Genomic DNA, 19,411 nt, shown 5'->3' with positions numbered 1-19,411 from the left:
CATGAAAACGTCTGGTGTTGATATACACGTACTAGCATGGTTAAATGGATAAATAGATATTAACATGGTTGACTGATTCAACCGATAATAACGTGGTTGACTAATCAACAGATAATTCATGGTCGACTGAATCAACGGATGATTAAATGGTCGACTAAATCAACATATAATAATATGGTTGACTGAATCAACAGATAATTACATGGTTGACTGAATCAACAGATAATTACATGGTTGACTGAATCAACACATAATAATATGGTTGACTGCATCAACATATAATAAATATGGTTGACTGAATCAACACATAATAAATATGGTTGACTGAATCAACACATAATAATATGGTCGACTGAATCAACGGATGATTAAATGGTCGACTGAATCAGCACATAATAATATGGTCGACTGAATCAACACATAATAAATATGATTGACTGAATCAACACATAATAATATGGTCGACTGAATCAACAGATAATTACATGGTCGACTGAATCAACAGATAATTACATGGTTGACTGAATTGACACATAATAAATATGGTGGAATGAATTAACAGATGATAATACGGTCGACTGAATCACCAAATGGTGACAACAAGGACAGAGGACAGAGATGTTTCAATCTCGGACACCGAAATACAAATGGCAGGACAGGTACCATCTCTGGATGTAATAAAGGAAAGCGTTTTCTCGTTATTCTGGTGGTGATTTTGAAAATAGTTCCGCCGAACGATTGTTTAAATCTATATCTGTGATGAAATGTTGACGATCGAATCTCAGAACTACATATTCATCACGTTTACGTTATGGCGTACACCTTTTTCTCAAAAAAATGAACTGTCTTGAATATCTCAGTTAGAAATACGTCATTTTTGCATTTTCACTAAAAAAAAATACAAAAATTTCCAAACAATTCATCTGTATCCTGCACGTTTTAGTATAACATTTGCTTTACGCTTACCTACGGAATCATATTTGGTTTACCAACCCATTACGGGAGGTTACGTTTTTCTACAGGATCATATTTGGTTTACCAACCCATTACGGGAGGTTACGTTTACCTACGGAATCATATTTGGTTTACCAACCCATTACGGGAGGTTACGCTTTCCTACGGGATCATATTTGGTTTACCAACCCATTACGGGAGGTTACGCTTTCCTACGGGATCATATTTGGTTTACCAGCCAATCACGGAAAGTTGCGCTTTCCAACGGGATCATATTTGGTTTACCAACCCATTACAACGAGGTTACTTTCCTACGGGATCATATTTGGTTTACCAACCCATTACGAGAGGTTACGCTTTCCTACGGGATCATATTTGGTTTACCAACCCATTACGAGAGGTTACGCTTTCCTACGGGATCATATTTGGTTTACCAACCCATTACGAGAGGTTACGCTTTCCTACGGGATCATATTTGGTTTACCAGCCCATTACGGGAGGTTACGCTTTCCTACAGGATCATATTTGGTTTACCAGCCCATCACGGGAAGTTGCGCTTTCCAACGGGATCATATTTGGTTTACCAACCCATTACGGGAGGTTACGCTTTCCTACGGGATTATATTTGGTTTACCAACCCATTACGAGAGGTTACGCTTTCCAACGGGATCATATTTGGTTTACCAACCCATCAACGCTTTCCAACGGGATCATATTTGGTTTACCATCCCATTACGGGAGTTTACGCTTTCCTACGGAATCATATTTGGTTTACCAGACCATAATGGGTAGTGAGGCTTTCCAACGGGATCATATTTGGTTTACCAGCCCACTACGGGAGGTTACGCTTTCCTACGGGATCATATTTGGTTTACCAGCCACTACGGGAAGTGACGATTTCCTATGGGATCATATTTGGTTTACCAAACCTTTACGGGTAGTGAGGCTTTCCTACGGAATGATATTTGCCAAATGTGAGTATAACAGTTTTTGATCGGGAAAATAATTGACTCTCTTACTTTAATTTTTACTGTACAAAATGAAGGGGAAAACGTTGATTCAAATTCCTAATCGTAAAACATAAAAGGAGATTATGATAAAGTATTCCTATGTAAGCGGCTGATGCTGTAGAGTCGCGTCCTGAATTTCTGATGTTAGTGTGTTTATACTACAGTGTTCTTGTTTCTTAAAGAAAATACATTAACAATATATCTCAAAGTTAAACGACTCGACCAGGTATGTGTTACCACTGTTGGTAACCAGGGTTACAGGTTCATCATGCGGTATATTCAAAAGTGAGATAATGAAACAGGAATTTTGAAGGACCCAAAACGCCTCTGATCATTTCTGAATATACTTTTCCACACTTTGCACTACAGTTCTGTTTTTAAGAAACTTTGATAAATGTCAACTAAGCCTGTTATAAAAATAACCCATATCAAGTTAGAATACTTCTCTAGTGTAAGAACAGGGTTACATGAGAGGGTATGAGGATGAGGGTACAGAAATAGGTTGTGATCTTTCATGTAAAACACATTGGTAATAACATAAATTTTGACTACGTGCCAGACCGTCCTTTAACCGTACCGCTTTGAAGACAAATCACCATGGGAACAGCCTTCTCAACTTCCGTGCATCATCATCAACAGCTTTCTCTCTTCACAAAAAACCACGTGACCTGAAGTGAAGTACGCTGTAAGACTTCTATTGCTCGACAGCCATCTTGTGTTGTGTGTTTTCTTTTAGCACATGATGTGGGGGCTTGCTCTATGTTGTGTTAGTGTCCTTGGACTGACCTATGTCCACTCAGTTGAAATAGTGGACGTAGTTGACGATTTCGCTAAAACAGGTGAGTAGGGTTTTACATACTTCTACAGTGATGGCTTCATGCTAGGTATTTATTTAACAACTATCCACTACTCTGTATAACTGTTGTAGATAGTTGATAATTTGGATACATAATGCCCACCTAGTCCTGACTGTCCTGTGTTCGGTGTGTTCCTATGTGTTCTATAATGGTTTCTTCTCAACAGCGGATTGTGAATTATAATTAATGATGACTTATGTTTACCTTACGTGAGATCGAATCCGATGTTTTATAATTATTGAAAGAGATTGTCTATCCTGTTTCCTGGGACGACAGGAAATTGGTATATTAATCCTACTTAGAATTGAATTAAATGTAAAAACGTCAACCTGATGAAGATGAAGGTTTATGTGATTGTCTAAACAAATCTAATTAAATTTAATCATTTACACAATGATAAAAATCTATATATTGATTTTAAAAAGCTCCAGGTAAAAAAACCAAATGAAACACAATCTGATTTCTTTTTACATCTTGAATTGCTTGAATGAGGACATCTGTCCTTGATTTGACATTTCTGAAGATATCATAATCTAAAAAGTAGGTTAACTATGTACCTCAGACTGTTAAGAGATTTATTAGAAAATGCTGTGAACATATATGGTAGCATTATTAAATCATTAAATTTGAGAGATTTTAATGGGTACAATATGAAATAAACAGCTATTAAATAAAGAAAGTCTTTGTTTAGAACACCACTAGAAAATAATCATGGACAGTCGTTGTTTCAAGAATCGTTCAGAAATAAGCTGACAGTAGTCAGATCGGATCATTTTTAAAAAATATACATATTTTAATATTCATGATCCAGGTTGACAACTAATTTATTACATCACAAAGCGTTTGAATATATACCCAGTCAGATATTTTTTGTAGTTTATGATTGAAACTGGCAACTTTATATATGAAAATATATGAAATAATGGACGCTTGGGAGAACTATGACTATTTTGCTTTTAAACAATTGGAATTTACTTACACATTAGAAATACAAAAAAATCTAAAGATAATCATTATTTAGGTAATAATCATGATTTCCGTGCAAGAAGTCAACTGTTCGGCAAACTCCTTAACACGTGATTTTAGATATACAGGTTGATGAAAATTATTGTGAGGTTTTGCTGTCGCCATGGTGATATCTTGGAGACATATTCTATTTCTATGTGCGATTTAGAACATGACATTACTTACTTTAAATTGACCAATGTTTTACATGGCGGGTGTCATCGATGAAGCAGAAGAAGCTTACTCTTTCGGAACACCTGGTCTTATTCTCCTTGTATTTTTCATGAGTTCCCGTTCAAATCTTTCTTTTGGTCATATTTTGCCCTAGATCTATCGAATTTGAGTTTGGATTATGATTGTGTTGCCATATTTTCTGGGTTTTTTTTTAATTCAATAAATATCCCACGTGACCTGCGCATAAAAAAGTTATGGGAAACGCTATTTCATGTTCTTCTTATCGAAAATGACTCTCGTTAAAAAGGTTCGGTGATCAGAACCGTGAACTGTTACTTCCATCACAAATCGTATGTCTTAAACTTAAGCTTTATTCATTCTTCTCATAAGAACCGGGAAGAAACAAAGTATATTTTCCTTGGAACACAAAAATATGAAATAAGCGTCCTATCCGATCTTTTTCTTATTTGTGAAAAATTCTGAAAGCTGATATCGTGTTTTATCGGAAGTAATATCGGAAGGAAAAGCAAATTTTATTACTAATGGTCTTACGAAACGTAGGAGTGTTCATGATATCAATACAATAAAAAATATATACATCTAAAAACAAAATGTATTATAGCAATTGATACAAATACAAGACCAGTATAATATCATTACTGTATAAAAATAGATATAAATCGTCTAGCCACTTCGTAAATATTGATAATTCATTTGTAATGGTGAAATAGTAATATGATCACGTCATAAATGATCCATATATACTTTTATGTACCTCAATATAACCAAGTCTGTATTCATAAAGTGAAATGTCTTTTATACAATTTGTACAATTTTAGAGAGAGCAGGTGGTAGACACTACTGATGGACTTTAACTTCCCGAGGTTTGCCTCAATCTTCAAGCCACTTTTTTAATTCACTCGAATTGTGGCACGGTTCGGAATATACACATGTTCTTGACATTGTTCTAAAATTATCTTGTATATGGAAATAACGAAATTGTTTTAATTATAGAGCTGCTGTACCCCCCAGTCTAGATTTTAACTTTTTTTTCGATTACGTTCGATATTCTTTAGTCGAATCCTAGGCTCCCAAGTAAGACCTTAAACATCACTGACGCGTCCTAGTGGGACGAAACAGCTGTATGATGCAGTTTAATTGTTTGGCTCCACTGTACCTAACTCTAAAAGGCGATATTCACCTGCGTGTCTTTCGTTCAATCTTATATATACTTACATTTATAAAGATATTTGTGTAGTGATAGTTTTGTTTCCCGTCGTTTAAGTTCCTACAAACCTACGTAAGTGACCAGACCACTAGGATGTAACAAATGGGATGGTCCAGGTTACAGCTGTAGTTTGACTTTAATATTTAACACGTGTAACCATTACCACTGATAACGCGCCTCTCTGTTATAAAGAATGATACTTACATAGTTTACATATCATGGTATACGCTAATTAGGACAGCATATCTACAAAACTATTTGAAGAGAAAGTAAGTCAAACATTTGGGGAATAAGGGGTTTACATCTGCCTGTATTATATGTGTCTAAGGTTATGGGAAATTTGATAATCATTAATAACGGTTTGTGTTTTAACCATGTTTTGTACCAATCATCAATAATACACACAAAAAAAATCATTGATTATATTTGGAAAGAGAAGACAAGTCTGAAGCTTCATTTGTTTTACGGCAAACCACTGCTCTGATAATCATTACCCACAATACAAAAAAAAGATGTATCGGTCTGGCCCAACAGAGTGCGATAAATTAACCAGAGAAACACACACGACAAAATACATGGAGTACAATAAACTACTCAAAATCTCGTACTCCCGGCGGGTCATCAAGTACACGGACCAATTAAAAACAAGGGAAAACATCTGTGCGGCGTGAGGGCTCTTGTTTCTGAGTAACACATACTGGCACAAGATCATATTTCTATAAATAGACCACGTGCATGTCTTACACGTGAAATGAATACCTAATACATGTGGTTTTGTTTAAATAATACATGCATTTTAAAATCAGGATTGATTAACGAAGTTAAAACATAGCCTAGTGTTGGCCCAAATGTTGGTGTCTGAAGTTCGTAACAACATTTACAGATCTTGTCTGAAACACATGAGAACAGGGAAAGTAATATATTCGTTCGGGGCCATCAACTGGTAGATACATGTACCTTTGTACTGATATAACTCTCTTTCTTTCTTAACCATATTCATCCCGAATCACTCTGTAAGAGGTTTTGGGCTTGGTTCGCGTTCAAGATTAATATATATAAATGAATTTTAAAGTGAAAGTAAATTTTGATATCTAAAGACGTTTTCAGACATATCATCAAATTCAATATTTAATAATTAGGTCAATAGAATTGTATATATCATTTACAACGAGACATTTTTATCATTATTGACTAAATCTAACGCCACGAATTTCGGAAAACATACGTAAACCAATCGAAAAATAAAAAAAAAACGATATTAAAAGAATGATTCAATAGATTATACTACAATATGAAAAAAATCACATATCCCTTAATTATTAAAACAGCTGTATGATTCATAAACAGGTAATCATTTGTTTCTAAACAAACCTCATATCGGAAGATGTTATGATGCCCTTTCAGTCGGTACCATTGTTAGGAAGTTCATTGGTTTGGCAAAAACTAACAATACCCATTTAATAAACATCAAATTATTTTTATTAAATGTTCCGTAGATAAAAAATGGCGAATGATTAAACGGCGTCTTCCATTTTTTTTTCTATGTTAAGAATTTAATCTTCAGTGCCCTTTCTACTGAGATAGATTGGTGTTATCATGATAGCCAGCTCTACATGGCTTGATAATTTCCTCATCTAAAAAAATCTTATTCGTCTTTGAGACTTGTCGAGGGTGAGTGTCCTCTGCTTCATCAACGACACCTGCCTTATATATCACGTTCCGAAATGAGAACTGGAAAAAACAAATACAACACCACCAGCTTTATTAACAGGCATGAAACACGTCTAACTCCATATCACACAAGGATATAGAATGATTCCTAGTGGAATAATTATAACGACCATAAATCTCTCCTATAATCGTTATTAACCTTCGTCTCAAAACCCTGTGTGAGGTTTTTTTTCTGTCAATTGTCGACATATCTTACAAAGTCATGGTATTGGGAAATTCTCTTTTGCGTTTCGAATCATCTGTGACATTTAAACACCATAGTTTGGTTATGTATGGAAGTTAATATCCAGAAAAAAGAAAAATACCAAATATGGTAATTGAAATGTTCGCGCTTATCACAGAGTTTGGTGGAATGCTGTCCCAGATTGTTTCCTAATAAGGAAAATATCGAGGTAAACGACTGATAGATAGAAATCGGTAATGTCCGTGATTTATTACTCAGGTTCGTATATTCGACTGACAAGATCCTTGTTATTTAAAGTAAAAAAATGAAAGAAATCACGTAATCATTTCCATATCTACAGTTTTGTATATCAAATGCATACATGTTGTTGTTAGGGTCAATTTGATGAAAGTTTATAACTTTATTGATCTTATTCCGAGAGTTAAACGAGATAAGAAAATACATTAATAGTGAACTCTTCAAATGAAAAAGATAAAAAAAGAAGAATTAACGAACTTGACCTATTTAATTGATAACATTGTAATCCGTATTAGACGGTACACAAGTAAATCGGCGACCCTGAGAAACCATACTTCCGTTGTGTACTTGAGAATGTATTTCCTGTGTGGCGGTGACACGATTGACTGTAGATTACAGACGGCATGTCAATACTCATATTACTGATATTAGCTAAACAGAATTCTTCAGAGAATACGGAGACGTTTCTTCGTTATTAGTAAACATGGCGCTTATTTCATTAGACATTATCAATGACCACTACATTGTAATTGGTTGTTTCAGTCGAAATTATCAATGACCACTACACCGTGATTGGTTGTTTCAGTAGAAATTATCAATGACCACTACACTGTGATTGGTTGTTTCAGTAGAAATTATCAATGACCGCTACACTGTGATTGGTTCTTTCAGTAGAAATTATCAATGACCACTACATTGTGATTGGTTGTTTCAGTCGAAATTATCAATGACCACTACACTGTGATTGGTTGTTTCTGTAGAAATTATCAATGAAATTAGTAGAAATTATCAATGACCACTACACTGTGATTGGTTGTTTCAGTAGAAATTATCAATGACCGCTACACTGTGATTGGTTCTTTCAGTAGAAATTATCAATGACCACTACATTGTGATTGGTTGTTTCAGTCGAAATTATCAATGACCACTACACTGTGATTGGTTGTTTCTGTAGAAATTATCAATGACCACTACACTGTGATTGGTCGTTTCGGAAGAAATTATCAATGACCGCTACACTGTGATTGGTTCTTTCAGTAGAAATTATCAATGACCACTACACTGTGATTGCTTGTTTCAGTAGAAAATATCAATGACCACTACACTGTGATTGGTCGTTTCGGAAGAAATTATCAATGACCACTTCACTGTGATTGGTTGTTTCAGTAGAAATATCAATGACCACTACACTGTGATTGGTTGTTTCAGTAGAAATTATCAATGACCACTACACTGTGATTGGTTCTACAGCTGAAGTTGTGTTTGGCCGCAACTAAGGACGTAAACTCTCACTTCAGCTTAAGAATACTATAAACACTACAGTTGACATGAACGCGTACTTCAGTTTAAGTTCACTTAGACCTCTTTTGTGGACGATTGCGTCAGTTAAGATTGGTCACAGTGGATTGTCACTTGCTACAACACATGTATATCAATTTAATATCTTTGATCAAAGCGTTTAAGTCATGGACCTACAAGTGTAAAAATAATTCATCCCACACCACACACCCCGCAACATAACTAATTCGCCACATGCCCTAATATAGGTATGTGTTTTAATTTGTGTATTGAATTTTTACAGAATGCCAGGGAACTCACGTTGGCTTTGGTTTTTCTGGTGGACACGAGTTCCATTACGAGGCTCTAAAACGAAGATACAAGGACTGTACATATGTGGAGGGTAACTTGGAAATCACTAATCTTGTCAACTCGGCCAATATAACCTATGACCTCAGTTTCCTGTCCCAAATCGAGGTCGTGACGGGATATGTTCTCATTGGTCTACTGGACGTGGAGAACATCCCACTGACGAGTCTCAAGCTAATCAGAGCGGACAACACATATAACATCATGGGGGAGGAGTATGGCCTCGTTCTGGCGTTGACCGCAGAGGCTGAAGGGAAAGAGTTTCAAAAAGAAAATACTACTGATGGAGTGGAGACAGAAATATACAGACATGGACTTGTTGAACTTCAGCTTCCATCACTGAAAGGTTTGTACAATGTTCACTCTAGAACACCCTGTTCAACACATGATCATACCTTATGTCGAATCTTGAACTTTTCAAATAAAATCACATATTTTGTACGTTTTTATTGAAATTAAAAGTGTAAACATTTTATTACATATTAATTTATAAAATTTAGAATTAATTTTCCCATTTCAATTTCAGAAATATCAAAAGGAAAAGTCTTGTTCTACAAAAATCCGATGTTGTGTTTCGTTAACACAGTCAACTGGCACGTGATTGTCCCTGGGCGGGAGGATCCTGTCAATTATGGCGATGACGCATACAGATTCGATTGTAAGTAAATATGCCGATGACGCCTATAAGTTTGATAAATAGAGCGACGACACCAAAAGATTTTACCGGAAGTAAACATAGCCACTGAATAAATAGTGAAAATATAATAGCGATTACGTCTGAAGGTTCTTTGTAAGTTTATATGACGGCAACACTACAAGTTCAACTTTAGCTAGGGAAGTTTAACTACCGCCATATTGATCTCAATGAGAAACAGTCTATTTCTTTCTGCGATATGAAGCTGGACGTGTTTGATGCTCGTTACTTTGCCTGTTGGTTCCGTTGTTGTATACTTTGTTCTCAACGGAGAACATGCCGAAAATTGCTTGCTTGGATTGACCAAGATTTACATGGCATGTGACGTTGATTAAATACAAGACAATTATTCTTCCAGACATCGGATCTTATTCTTCCTTTTTTCTTAATATTTTACTCTTTTTATTGGATTTGATTTGGATTATGATCATGTTGACACTAGCAACCAGGCTTAAATCAGTAAAAGTAACGTCTTTACTACGTGTAGGTAGAACTAAAATGTATATGGCTACTCGAGCCTCACTGTATAGGCGAGAGTCCCCTGTGTGTTTATATAATAATAGACACAACATTCATCTACAATTAAACAGTTCAAACGTTTAACTACATGTGATTGTACAAATGACACATTTTAAGTTGCTATACCAGTACGCTCCATATCTACTGTCTGTATGTTTCATAATAGTAACGACACAATCAACGAGAGCTGCACTGCAAGTATTGCGCGTGGATAAAATAAGTATGTTTCAAAGCTTCATTCGTGATTTTATGCCAACACATTTGTAACGTGGATGGTTGACTGGAGGGTAAAGTAAGTGTATAATAACGATAGAGATATTTAGCGACCAATATATACAAATAATTTCAATAATGATAATATTTTACAGGTCCACTGGAGTGTGATCCCGCATGTCAAGTTGGGGACGAATTTGCTCACTGCTGGGGCCGAAACCCTCTTATGTGTCAGCGGCGTAAGTATAAACGTAATGGAATGTTTAAGACACACAAAACATTTTAACACGTCTAATTATCAAACAACACTGTGCTGTAGAAATGTGTTTTTTAATGGATCCGTGACTCAGTAGGCAGATATTTATATAAAACAAAGGTTACCTTTATCGTTGGCTCAAATTCTAGCTCACCTGATACGAAGGACTGGCGAGCTAATGCCACGGGGAGGCGTTCGTCATCCGTCCGTTGTCCGTTCGACGTCCGTTTTCAGTCGTCCGTCAAATTTAGAAAATACTCATGAACCAAATTTGGTCAGAAAAGTTTGTATATTGGTTCTCGTTTTCTGAATTCTCCCTTCTTCTTTCAGAATGTTTGGAATTTGTCTGAAGGACAGAAGCATCCTTAGGTTAAGGGAGCTCAATTTTGAATAAACGGCCGGTCCCCCTTGGACTGCAAGGGCCGGACCCAATAGCAGAAATTCTTGAATATTCTACTCCTCCTATAGGAAAAATAGGATTGTTCCCAAATTTGGTCAGAAGCATCCTTGGGTGAATCGATTTTGAATACACGATGAGTCTCGGACTCCAGAGACGGTGCCAAATAGGGGAAATACTGAGATGAGAGGGTCGGGGCCCAATAGAGGAAATAGAGATATTTCTTTAAATCCTTCTTTTATGGAAATGCCGTGATTCTCTCTCTCCATTTGGTCTGAAGCTTTTATACCTACTTGAAAGTAGGAGTCTGACATCAGAGGTGTGGGGCCCAATTGGGGAAACGTACAAGGATATTGCAATTTGTATGAAGGATGAATCTGACTTCTGTTTTAAATTATTTCATAAATCATTCTTCATGTTTGAAATTCTTTATTAAATGACTCAATAGCTGAATAAGCCAAGTGGGCGACAGAGGCCCTTTGTTATCTATTTACATGTATTTTGGAGCAAAACGAGTGCATTTTTAATGAAAGTCCTGAAATGGACCACTTTTTTTCTATTTTTATTTTATTATCAATAAATATAGTTTTCTCGATTTCATTACATCCTAGCAAAAAGCGATAATAAAACTGTTATAAAATAATATTAATTTGATTTCATGATCTCCGCCACCCAAGAATGTTCAATAACGGTGACATCTTTTATACTTTGGAGACCGTACCTTATGGAGGATGGACGTGATCTCATTGAGCTCACCATTGAGCTCACCATTGTTGTCAAATGCAAGCATTAGCAAAAATTCAAAAATTCATAAATTTTACAACAAATACATAGTTGTAATTTTGTGTATTTCTGTTTATACTGCAAACAGAAAAATGTCTTATTTTCTTCACTGTAGTTATATCCTTAACTTTTTTTTCAAATTATTTACTTTTCTGAAATATTTTTTATTTTGTAGACGAGGCGCCGGTATGGTGTCACCCAGATTGTCCGGGACGTTGTTATGACGGTTACATCCTGGGTTGCTGCCATCCAGAGTGTGCGATTGGCTGTTACGGTCCACGTGATACGGATTGTGTGGTACGATTGGTTAACGAAAATTGCTGAGATATTAACAGAAATGTTTGATAATATTGGTTTTATTCAGGACAATTTAAAGCATTTTAGTAGTTTGAAATTTTAAAGTGAAGATCATCATCGGTATTTCAAGCGAGTAGGATCGCTTCATCGTCGAACAAATTCTAAAATAAGACACGTACAAAAGCTGTCTATTCACCTCTTTGCCTTTTGTGCAAACTTCGAGATTGCAGGTGGTAGACGCTGCCGTAAACTGCATGACACGTTTTATTTCGTTCGAATATTTGCACGGTTCCGAATATACTCATACAATTGACTTTCTTTTGAAATTATTCGGTTTAATCTGTTAAATTTTGGGGTTGGTGCACTCTCTCGTTCGTTTTTTTTTTTTTTTACATAAATTTTGACCAATTTCTTTTTTCTGCATTCGCCACGTGAACGTAAGTAAACGAGACAATAATTGGTCCAGTTTAATTAATTAATTAATTGGAAATATATACCATATACAAGTCTATATAAGTATAACCTACGCTGAAAGGTACTATTCATTGCTGCATCTTTCGCACAATCTTGCTTGCTGATGCTGGTGAATACCAGTGTTGAAAGATTTTCGAAATGAAAGTAATGTTGTTTCAGCAAAGAGGAATGTTTGATTGTGTGCATTGCTCGAATCCAATTAAGAACAATTAAGATGATAAGGTATACGTTATAGGTGTATCACTCTTAATGAAAACTAATGTAACTTTTTTTTTGCTTCTTGTTTTTTTATTTCGTATTTAACTTATTTGAAATAGTACGCTTATGCCTATTTTGATATACAAATTTATTCATTTAAGTTAACCTACATTTTATACTTTTATTTACAGCTGTGTAAATACTTCAAACATGAAGGGAGATGCATCTCCTCCTGTCCGGCTGGTATATCATACAGAAAAGGACAGGAATGTATCCGCCTGTAAAACCGACTACAGATTTGGAACTTTGAATCTTGAATAAGACGTTGTGACATATTTTCATGATATACATGTATTTTTAAATAATTAATTCTAAGGATCGATATTAATTTTTTTCAGAACTTATTGAGGATGTATGGTATTGTATGATGTAAATATTTTGTATAAAATTATTTTCACGTCAGTTTGAATAACGATTAGCCAAAAGGCTGGTTCTAGACGTATGAATGAGTCATAAATTGTTTGTTGTATGAAAATATTATCTTGAAAATGACCCTGTCGTGTTTAATTAATGCAATTGATATTGATATGTGGGAGTTTCCTTACTAAATGTTACTGTTTATGTTAATATAATGTTAAATGTGGGCGTATCTCGTATATATATATATATATATACCATTATCACAGTATAATGTTAGAGGAACACTTTAAGATATTTTATAAAATGTCCAGTTCATTATCGGTTTAATGATCTTGTTTGGAGAGAGAAAGAGAGAGAGAGAATGAGAGAGTGTTGTGTGTGTGTGTGGGGGGGGATTTTCTAAAATTTAACTTTTGTCCTGGTGATGATTTTTTGAAACGTAAGATGGCAGAAAGTAATTTGATAGCAAACACACAAGATATCGCCGCACTTCGTTTACCTCTTAATATATGTCATGTGAAATATGTATTTTGTTTATTTTTCATCATTTTTTTCGTGAATCATGATAATTCTTGATTATACTGGAAGCGGCTTTTGTATCCAGCAATGCAGCAGAATGGTGCTGGTATAATAAGAAAAAACAACCAAAAATTCTAATTTTCAATTGATGTGGCGGTCGCGAAATTCCATAGCAACCGAGAGATGTATTTGTTGAAAAATTGCTTGAATTCTTTTTTTATTTGAAAAAAGTTCTAAAATTAAACTTTTTTTAAAAGACATTTTACTTTCATAGATGCTGTGGAAGAGTTTTCATAAAAGGAGGTCGATGTGCTTATCATTATTTCTTACGAAACAGACAAAAACCTTAACATTTGGGTCCAAACCAAGTCAGCAATCATGTCTTACAAGTCTTTAATTTCCGGTTTTAATTTATGTAAAAGAAACACGTTGAAATTATTGACACTATAAACCGAATCACGACGTCAACTTCGCCGTCACAAAATGTAGTCCACAGGACAAAATCTACATTACGTCATATTATTCCTCCCACTTCTGGCAAAAATGAGATACAACTCTTGGTTACAAAATATATCAAAACACAAAATTTTATGATTTTACGTTGGAGTTAATTTTAAATTATATTGGATAATACTATACTTACTGTCAACCGTGGGTTTCATACATTTTTAACTAATCATCAGAGAACAGGTTTTCGCCATTCAGAGACGAGGTAGGATTTTCAGTTATTCTAAATATGCATATATATGTTACGCATGACTGCAGTTTGCATATTGCATAGAGCGAAATAATTAATTCAATTTTTATTCAGAATAATGTTTCTTATCAATGTAACATTAGCTCTTTAAAGCTATGTTTTCACTGAATCAACCAGCTAGGTATCTTGGAAATCTGAATCACTGAAACGAACATGGAATACAGATAATTTTCTCGTTAGGTTATTGAAGTATCCTTGAAAGAGGCCTGAAGCGTATGTAAATCCCACGTGACAGAATAAATATTGAAAATATATTCATGTTGAAAGAGGTTTAAAGTTGTTTGATCAGGAAATTGTGATGATGTAAATGTAAATATTGTCATTATTTTTCTATATATATATGTACTTGTTTATGTTGCATTCTTTGATATTAAAAACACCTAGATGTTTAGAAAACAAGATTACAAAAGATCCTGATTCTACTATGTAACTATTTGTGCCAGTTAGTTGATAAATGGGTTTCTTTGACCAACGAACTACATTGTATCTATCTCACCTTTAGTTTATTATTTGTTATGATTGTCGATTTATTTAATAAAACATAATATATGGCTTTGTTGTTGTTTTACGGCATCTCAATCACCCGTGAAAAAAAAATTGGACAGGTCGACAGAATTATATAACAAATTCAAAATTAATCAAACAAAATATAAAAACAAATGAAAATTTTACACGTCGACACTTGAAAACTTACGGTGAGAATAAGGTCAGGACCCGGCTTTTCAAAGACTGGTTAGAGGTACAAATTTCTAAACATGAATTAAACGAAACAGGAAACACATTTTGTTTAGACAGGTTAGATATAATCTTAGAGTTTATTTTAGCTTTAACGCTCTTGTGTAATCAATGGTAGCAGTTTCAGCTTTATAAAAACCACTAGTTTACTCTTACTTCTGAGCAACATAGGCCGGATGTTCCGGAAGACTTAACGTCTTCTGCTTCATCGACAACACACGCCATATCATGTAAACCTTGGTCACGGAATTTGTGATATTGGGGGAAATTTTGAAAGCATGTTGTTAATAAAAGACAAAGAGATATAGGAATTATCGACCCTATATATGTAAATTGCACAAATACATTTCTCTCAAATCTATGGCTGTTTATTGTAGATTAAATGGTGGAAAATACACTTTACTAGAGGTGTACTTCATACAAAAGTCAGATCTATTATAGCCAGTTAGACTTGGGCGGCTCAAATTAACAACTCTGGGCTACAGAAGAAACAGAGGGAAGATGATAGATATCTTCAAAGATATAACACAGGTCTTCAAAAGAAAAAAAAGTAATTTATCAATTTTGAAAATATCAGTTCCGAAGGATCATCTAACCTTTCTCCTAAGCATTCAAATTCAAATAAGTTATGACGACTTCACCTACGGTATAGTAAAACTTGCCGGTGTTACCATTTCCAGTGACTGAACTGCAAACAGATAGTAGGATGATCGTAAAAGCCAACTCCACCATTGTCTTTTTTTAGAAGAGACCTGTGCAAATGTCCACGTGAGAGCAAAATGTTCGGCAAGGTGATAGTATATCACAAGGCGACGGTGCTAGACATCGCTTGCACACATCAGATTCTGACTAAAAACACAGATTTCTAGTCTATACGCGCAACAAAACCAGATACATGCATTAACTCAGATTTTTTGTATATATCTGTCAAATATGGTGATTTAAATGCTGCTGCTCTGGTTGTTCAGGGTGTCAGACAAATTGTTTGTTATATAATTTGTACGATTCCATTCCAGTTTACTGAAAGGCCCGGGTTAGTGCTGAAATTCGTTTTAACCGGGAGATACATGTTCCTGGTAAAACTAGGGTTGTCATTGGGAAAACTCCTCGTGGGAAACACAAATCTGAAGTTATTGTTATTCAAGATAACTCCCACCCACTATTACTTAGTAACACTTATCTGGCTGCCCACAACACGACTTTCAGTTTAGGCGAAGGACGGAATGCTACGATGTGACTGTATCAAGGGAGATAACTGGAAATTATATTTTTGCTTTGTATGTTGAACTCTCCTATCTTAGAGATAAGAAGAAGATTGGAGGGAGAAAAATAAGCGTCAATTCTTGCTGTGTTTGGTATTTCCTGTATCAACTATTTTCAAAACATGCATCACCACAAATATCCCACATACGGTGTTTGGAAAACTGTTCTCCGTGTTGAGAGATTCGCTATTATTTTTGTCGATTTTCGGGAATTTAAAGAAAATGTCCATTATTCCCCATCAATACAAATGATTGAAAGCTTGAATAATCTCTTTATCACACCTCAGGAGCCGTACAGTATGTGCAATTAACCATGGTTTGCATTACGAAACAATTATATCAATCTGTCTTGTTTGCCCGGATGGAAAAGTATGCTTGATAAAACGGGTTCCCGATGGGTTGACGAATAGTTCGAGTAGTGACGTGCGCATCATAATAACCATAATTCCAATTGTTGTTAATATATTATGACGTCACAATTAGCTGACGTCATATTAGTTGTATCACGGTGATTTCCCCAAGCAACGCGGTGGACAAACTGGTGAGCTGTATTCATTTTTCTCATTCAGAGTGGTTTATGTAAATTACTGTAAATTATCTCCCAAATCTGGGTGAGAGAGAAAGCATATTACTGCCTAATCATGTTTTTGTGGAGGTTTTTAAGTTCGGTTGATTTCGTTGATAACCCTTGTGGAATACGGAGCTACTGTTTACCTACAAAATAAAACATCAACGATTATTTCTTGAAAACCACGAAATTTGAACTCCACTAAAACGTGCGAATTTAGAGTATCGTCAGTTGGGGGAAATAGTCCTGCAATTAAATGATGTTTCTCTATTTTCAGATTTTTGGTTGTACGATCTGGTTATATTGCATTCAAGTCATGACTCAGCGACGCCACATTGTAGTAGATCCCTCTTCTATAGATCCAAAGGTATGTTACAATCATACCTGAATAATCTACATAAAATACCAAAAAGAAATGTTTGTGTTGTAAATTTGCTTGTTGATGACTCCCAACATTGAATGACATAGCGTAATATGAAACGACATCAATAAATGTATTTGTATTTTTCAATCGTGCTTCGCAAAGACCTACATTTCATTTTTGACAGAACTGTTTCCTGCAGGTTTTCACAATAAGGCATAACTACATAATTTTGAAGGGATTCCATTTATAAAAAAGAAACAGTTTAATGTTGTGTCGTATCAAGTGGAATTAATTAAGCATTTCGTACAGTTGAGTAAAAGAGATTACATAGATTAACGTGCTTTCAGGCATAAAAAATCCTTCAATTATTCTTATTCGCAGGACCTTGGAGATGTGGCCAGTCTGGATGGTACAGAAGGGTGCCCAGCTCCACTGTTGGGAAGATGTTTGTTGGGATGTTACTACTTTTTCAGGCCAAGCAAAGGGCCCATTATTTACGAGATTGACCCAACATTATTCGTGGAGCCCGTTTGGACTGGCACCCATTCGACTGACGTTCAATTAAACGACGAGGTGGTAATCGACACATTAGTGGAATCTAGGCCACTGCGACTCATGTCTACGGTATTTTCCAGCACCCTGGCGCCATCTACCAGCCATCTAAGGGCTACGATCGAGCTGCCAGGCCAGCTACCCAACGAATCGAAATCCCCAGCTGCATTAATTTCGATGCAGATGTCAGGAGCACACGGTCCGTTTTATGAACATGTCAAAGGTTCCATACTAGCAAGTTCAGAGAAAAGTGTGCAGGAAACCATGGAAGTGTCCGACGTGTCGGCGATATATGGTGGCGTAGACATAGGTAACCAACAACCAGTTGAAAAAACCCCGGATGTGTCCGGACATGGCTATGAATGGTTCCGATCCACTCTCGGATGGACCAGCTCTGTGTAACTTTCATGGCAATGGTGATAGCTACAATCAGACTAAAATGTTTAAATCGTCTAACGACTTTACCAATACTGCCCATGTAATTTCTATTTACTTTACCCATAATGCAACGGGTGGTTTGATAGCTTGATCAAGTACATATATTGCCAAGTAATCTTGTGTGTGCTTTGTGAATTTTTAAGAATGTGTTTGTTAAATAACTGACCAGATGACCGACCAGATGATGTGGTCATCTGGTCAGATGTGAACGGTTGATAATCATTTTGATCATGTACACAAACCACGATCGCTATATCCTAATAAAATATTGATGATTGCTGCCTTCTTATTCTTGTTTTTTAACAAATAACAAAGAAAATACATAATTTTCAAAAGAGGACAACTTAATGTTATTTTTGTCAACTCCAAAAAACAACACGCAACAGATACGTTCGTGACTGAAAATAGCAAACTGTCACTGAAAGACTTGGTTGAAAGTAGATTTTATGATGTTGGCTAGATAGTATCCATTTAGTACATTGTATATCATTATATTGGACTTGCAAAAAAAATCACGGACTTGTTGCTTGAAAATAAAGAACATGGTGTTGCGACAACCAAGCAAATGGATTACATAGAAGAAAGGACTTATTGGCTGCTATCTTAATGAGAAATAAAAGGTATGAGTCCAAAGATTCGAGATGTTCTGTGCGATGTATTGGTATTGGACAGAAGTATTGCCACAGTAGTATTCTTGGAGCTTCTTTGTGTTAACCAAATCCATGGGTGTCTTAATCATACGCCCCTGACCAAATCAGATGATTTCTTTGTATATTGACTGTAGTAATGTGTGAAATCATATAGGACAGAGAGTCGGACTATGAGAAATTAATCCATGAAAGAGATGGCTGTAGTTAACCACAGGGGTTCTCAGTTTGGGTTTTACTGGCGCGTCCTTCGAAACAACTGACAAGATACACTCGTATACAAAAATGTTA

The 19,411-nt window shown here is 35.5% G+C and overlaps 2 protein-coding genes across 2 annotated transcripts; both read left to right on the top strand.

The window, feature by feature from the left end:
* The first annotated feature begins 2,657 nt into the window (after window positions 1-2,657).
* On the top strand, window positions 2,658-15,107 carry LOC132543724 (epidermal growth factor receptor-like). Its single transcript, XM_060207245.1, has 6 exons — window positions 2,658-2,803; window positions 8,963-9,373; window positions 9,554-9,685; window positions 10,609-10,692; window positions 12,065-12,186; window positions 13,050-15,107. Exons 1-6 carry the CDS (start codon window positions 2,704-2,706, stop codon window positions 13,140-13,142), a joined length of 942 nt encoding a protein of 313 aa, XP_060063228.1. The 5' UTR covers window positions 2,658-2,703; the 3' UTR covers window positions 13,143-15,107.
* A 2,328-nt stretch (window positions 15,108-17,435) lies between these two features.
* LOC132543760 (uncharacterized) lies at window positions 17,436-18,437 on the top strand. The gene is made up of 2 exons (XM_060207280.1): window positions 17,436-17,486; window positions 17,865-18,437. Exons 1-2 carry the CDS (start codon window positions 17,436-17,438, stop codon window positions 18,435-18,437), a joined length of 624 nt encoding a protein of 207 aa, XP_060063263.1.
* The last annotated feature ends 974 nt before the right edge of the window (window positions 18,438-19,411 follow it).

Source organism: Ylistrum balloti, unplaced genomic scaffold (assembly GCF_031769215.1).
Source record: "Ylistrum balloti isolate Yb309-2 unplaced genomic scaffold, AGI_CSIRO_Ybal_v1 Utg369764, whole genome shotgun sequence".
NCBI classification, from domain to species: Eukaryota; Metazoa; Mollusca; class Bivalvia; order Pectinida; family Pectinidae; genus Ylistrum; species Ylistrum balloti.
The sequence above is the reverse complement of the archived record's forward strand: the minus strand, read 5'-3'. Positions and strand labels throughout refer to the sequence as shown.

Bases quoted from the DNA above. Each gene is read 5' to 3' on its own strand.
- LOC132543724 (XM_060207245.1), top strand. From the start codon at position 2,704: ATGATGTGGGGGCTTGCTCTATGTTGTGTTAGTGTCCTTGGACTGACC. The intron at 2,804-8,962 runs GTGAGTAGGGTT...GAATTTTTACAG, and splicing joins TGACGATTTCGCTAAAACAG to AATGCCAGGGAACTCACGTT. The intron at 12,187-13,049 runs GTACGATTGGTT...TTTTATTTACAG, and splicing joins CACGTGATACGGATTGTGTG to CTGTGTAAATACTTCAAACA.
- LOC132543760 (XM_060207280.1), top strand. From the start codon at position 17,436: ATGACTCAGCGACGCCACATTGTAGTAGATCCCTCTTCTATAGATCCA. The intron at 17,487-17,864 runs GTATGTTACAAT...TCTTATTCGCAG, and splicing joins CCTCTTCTATAGATCCAAAG to GACCTTGGAGATGTGGCCAG.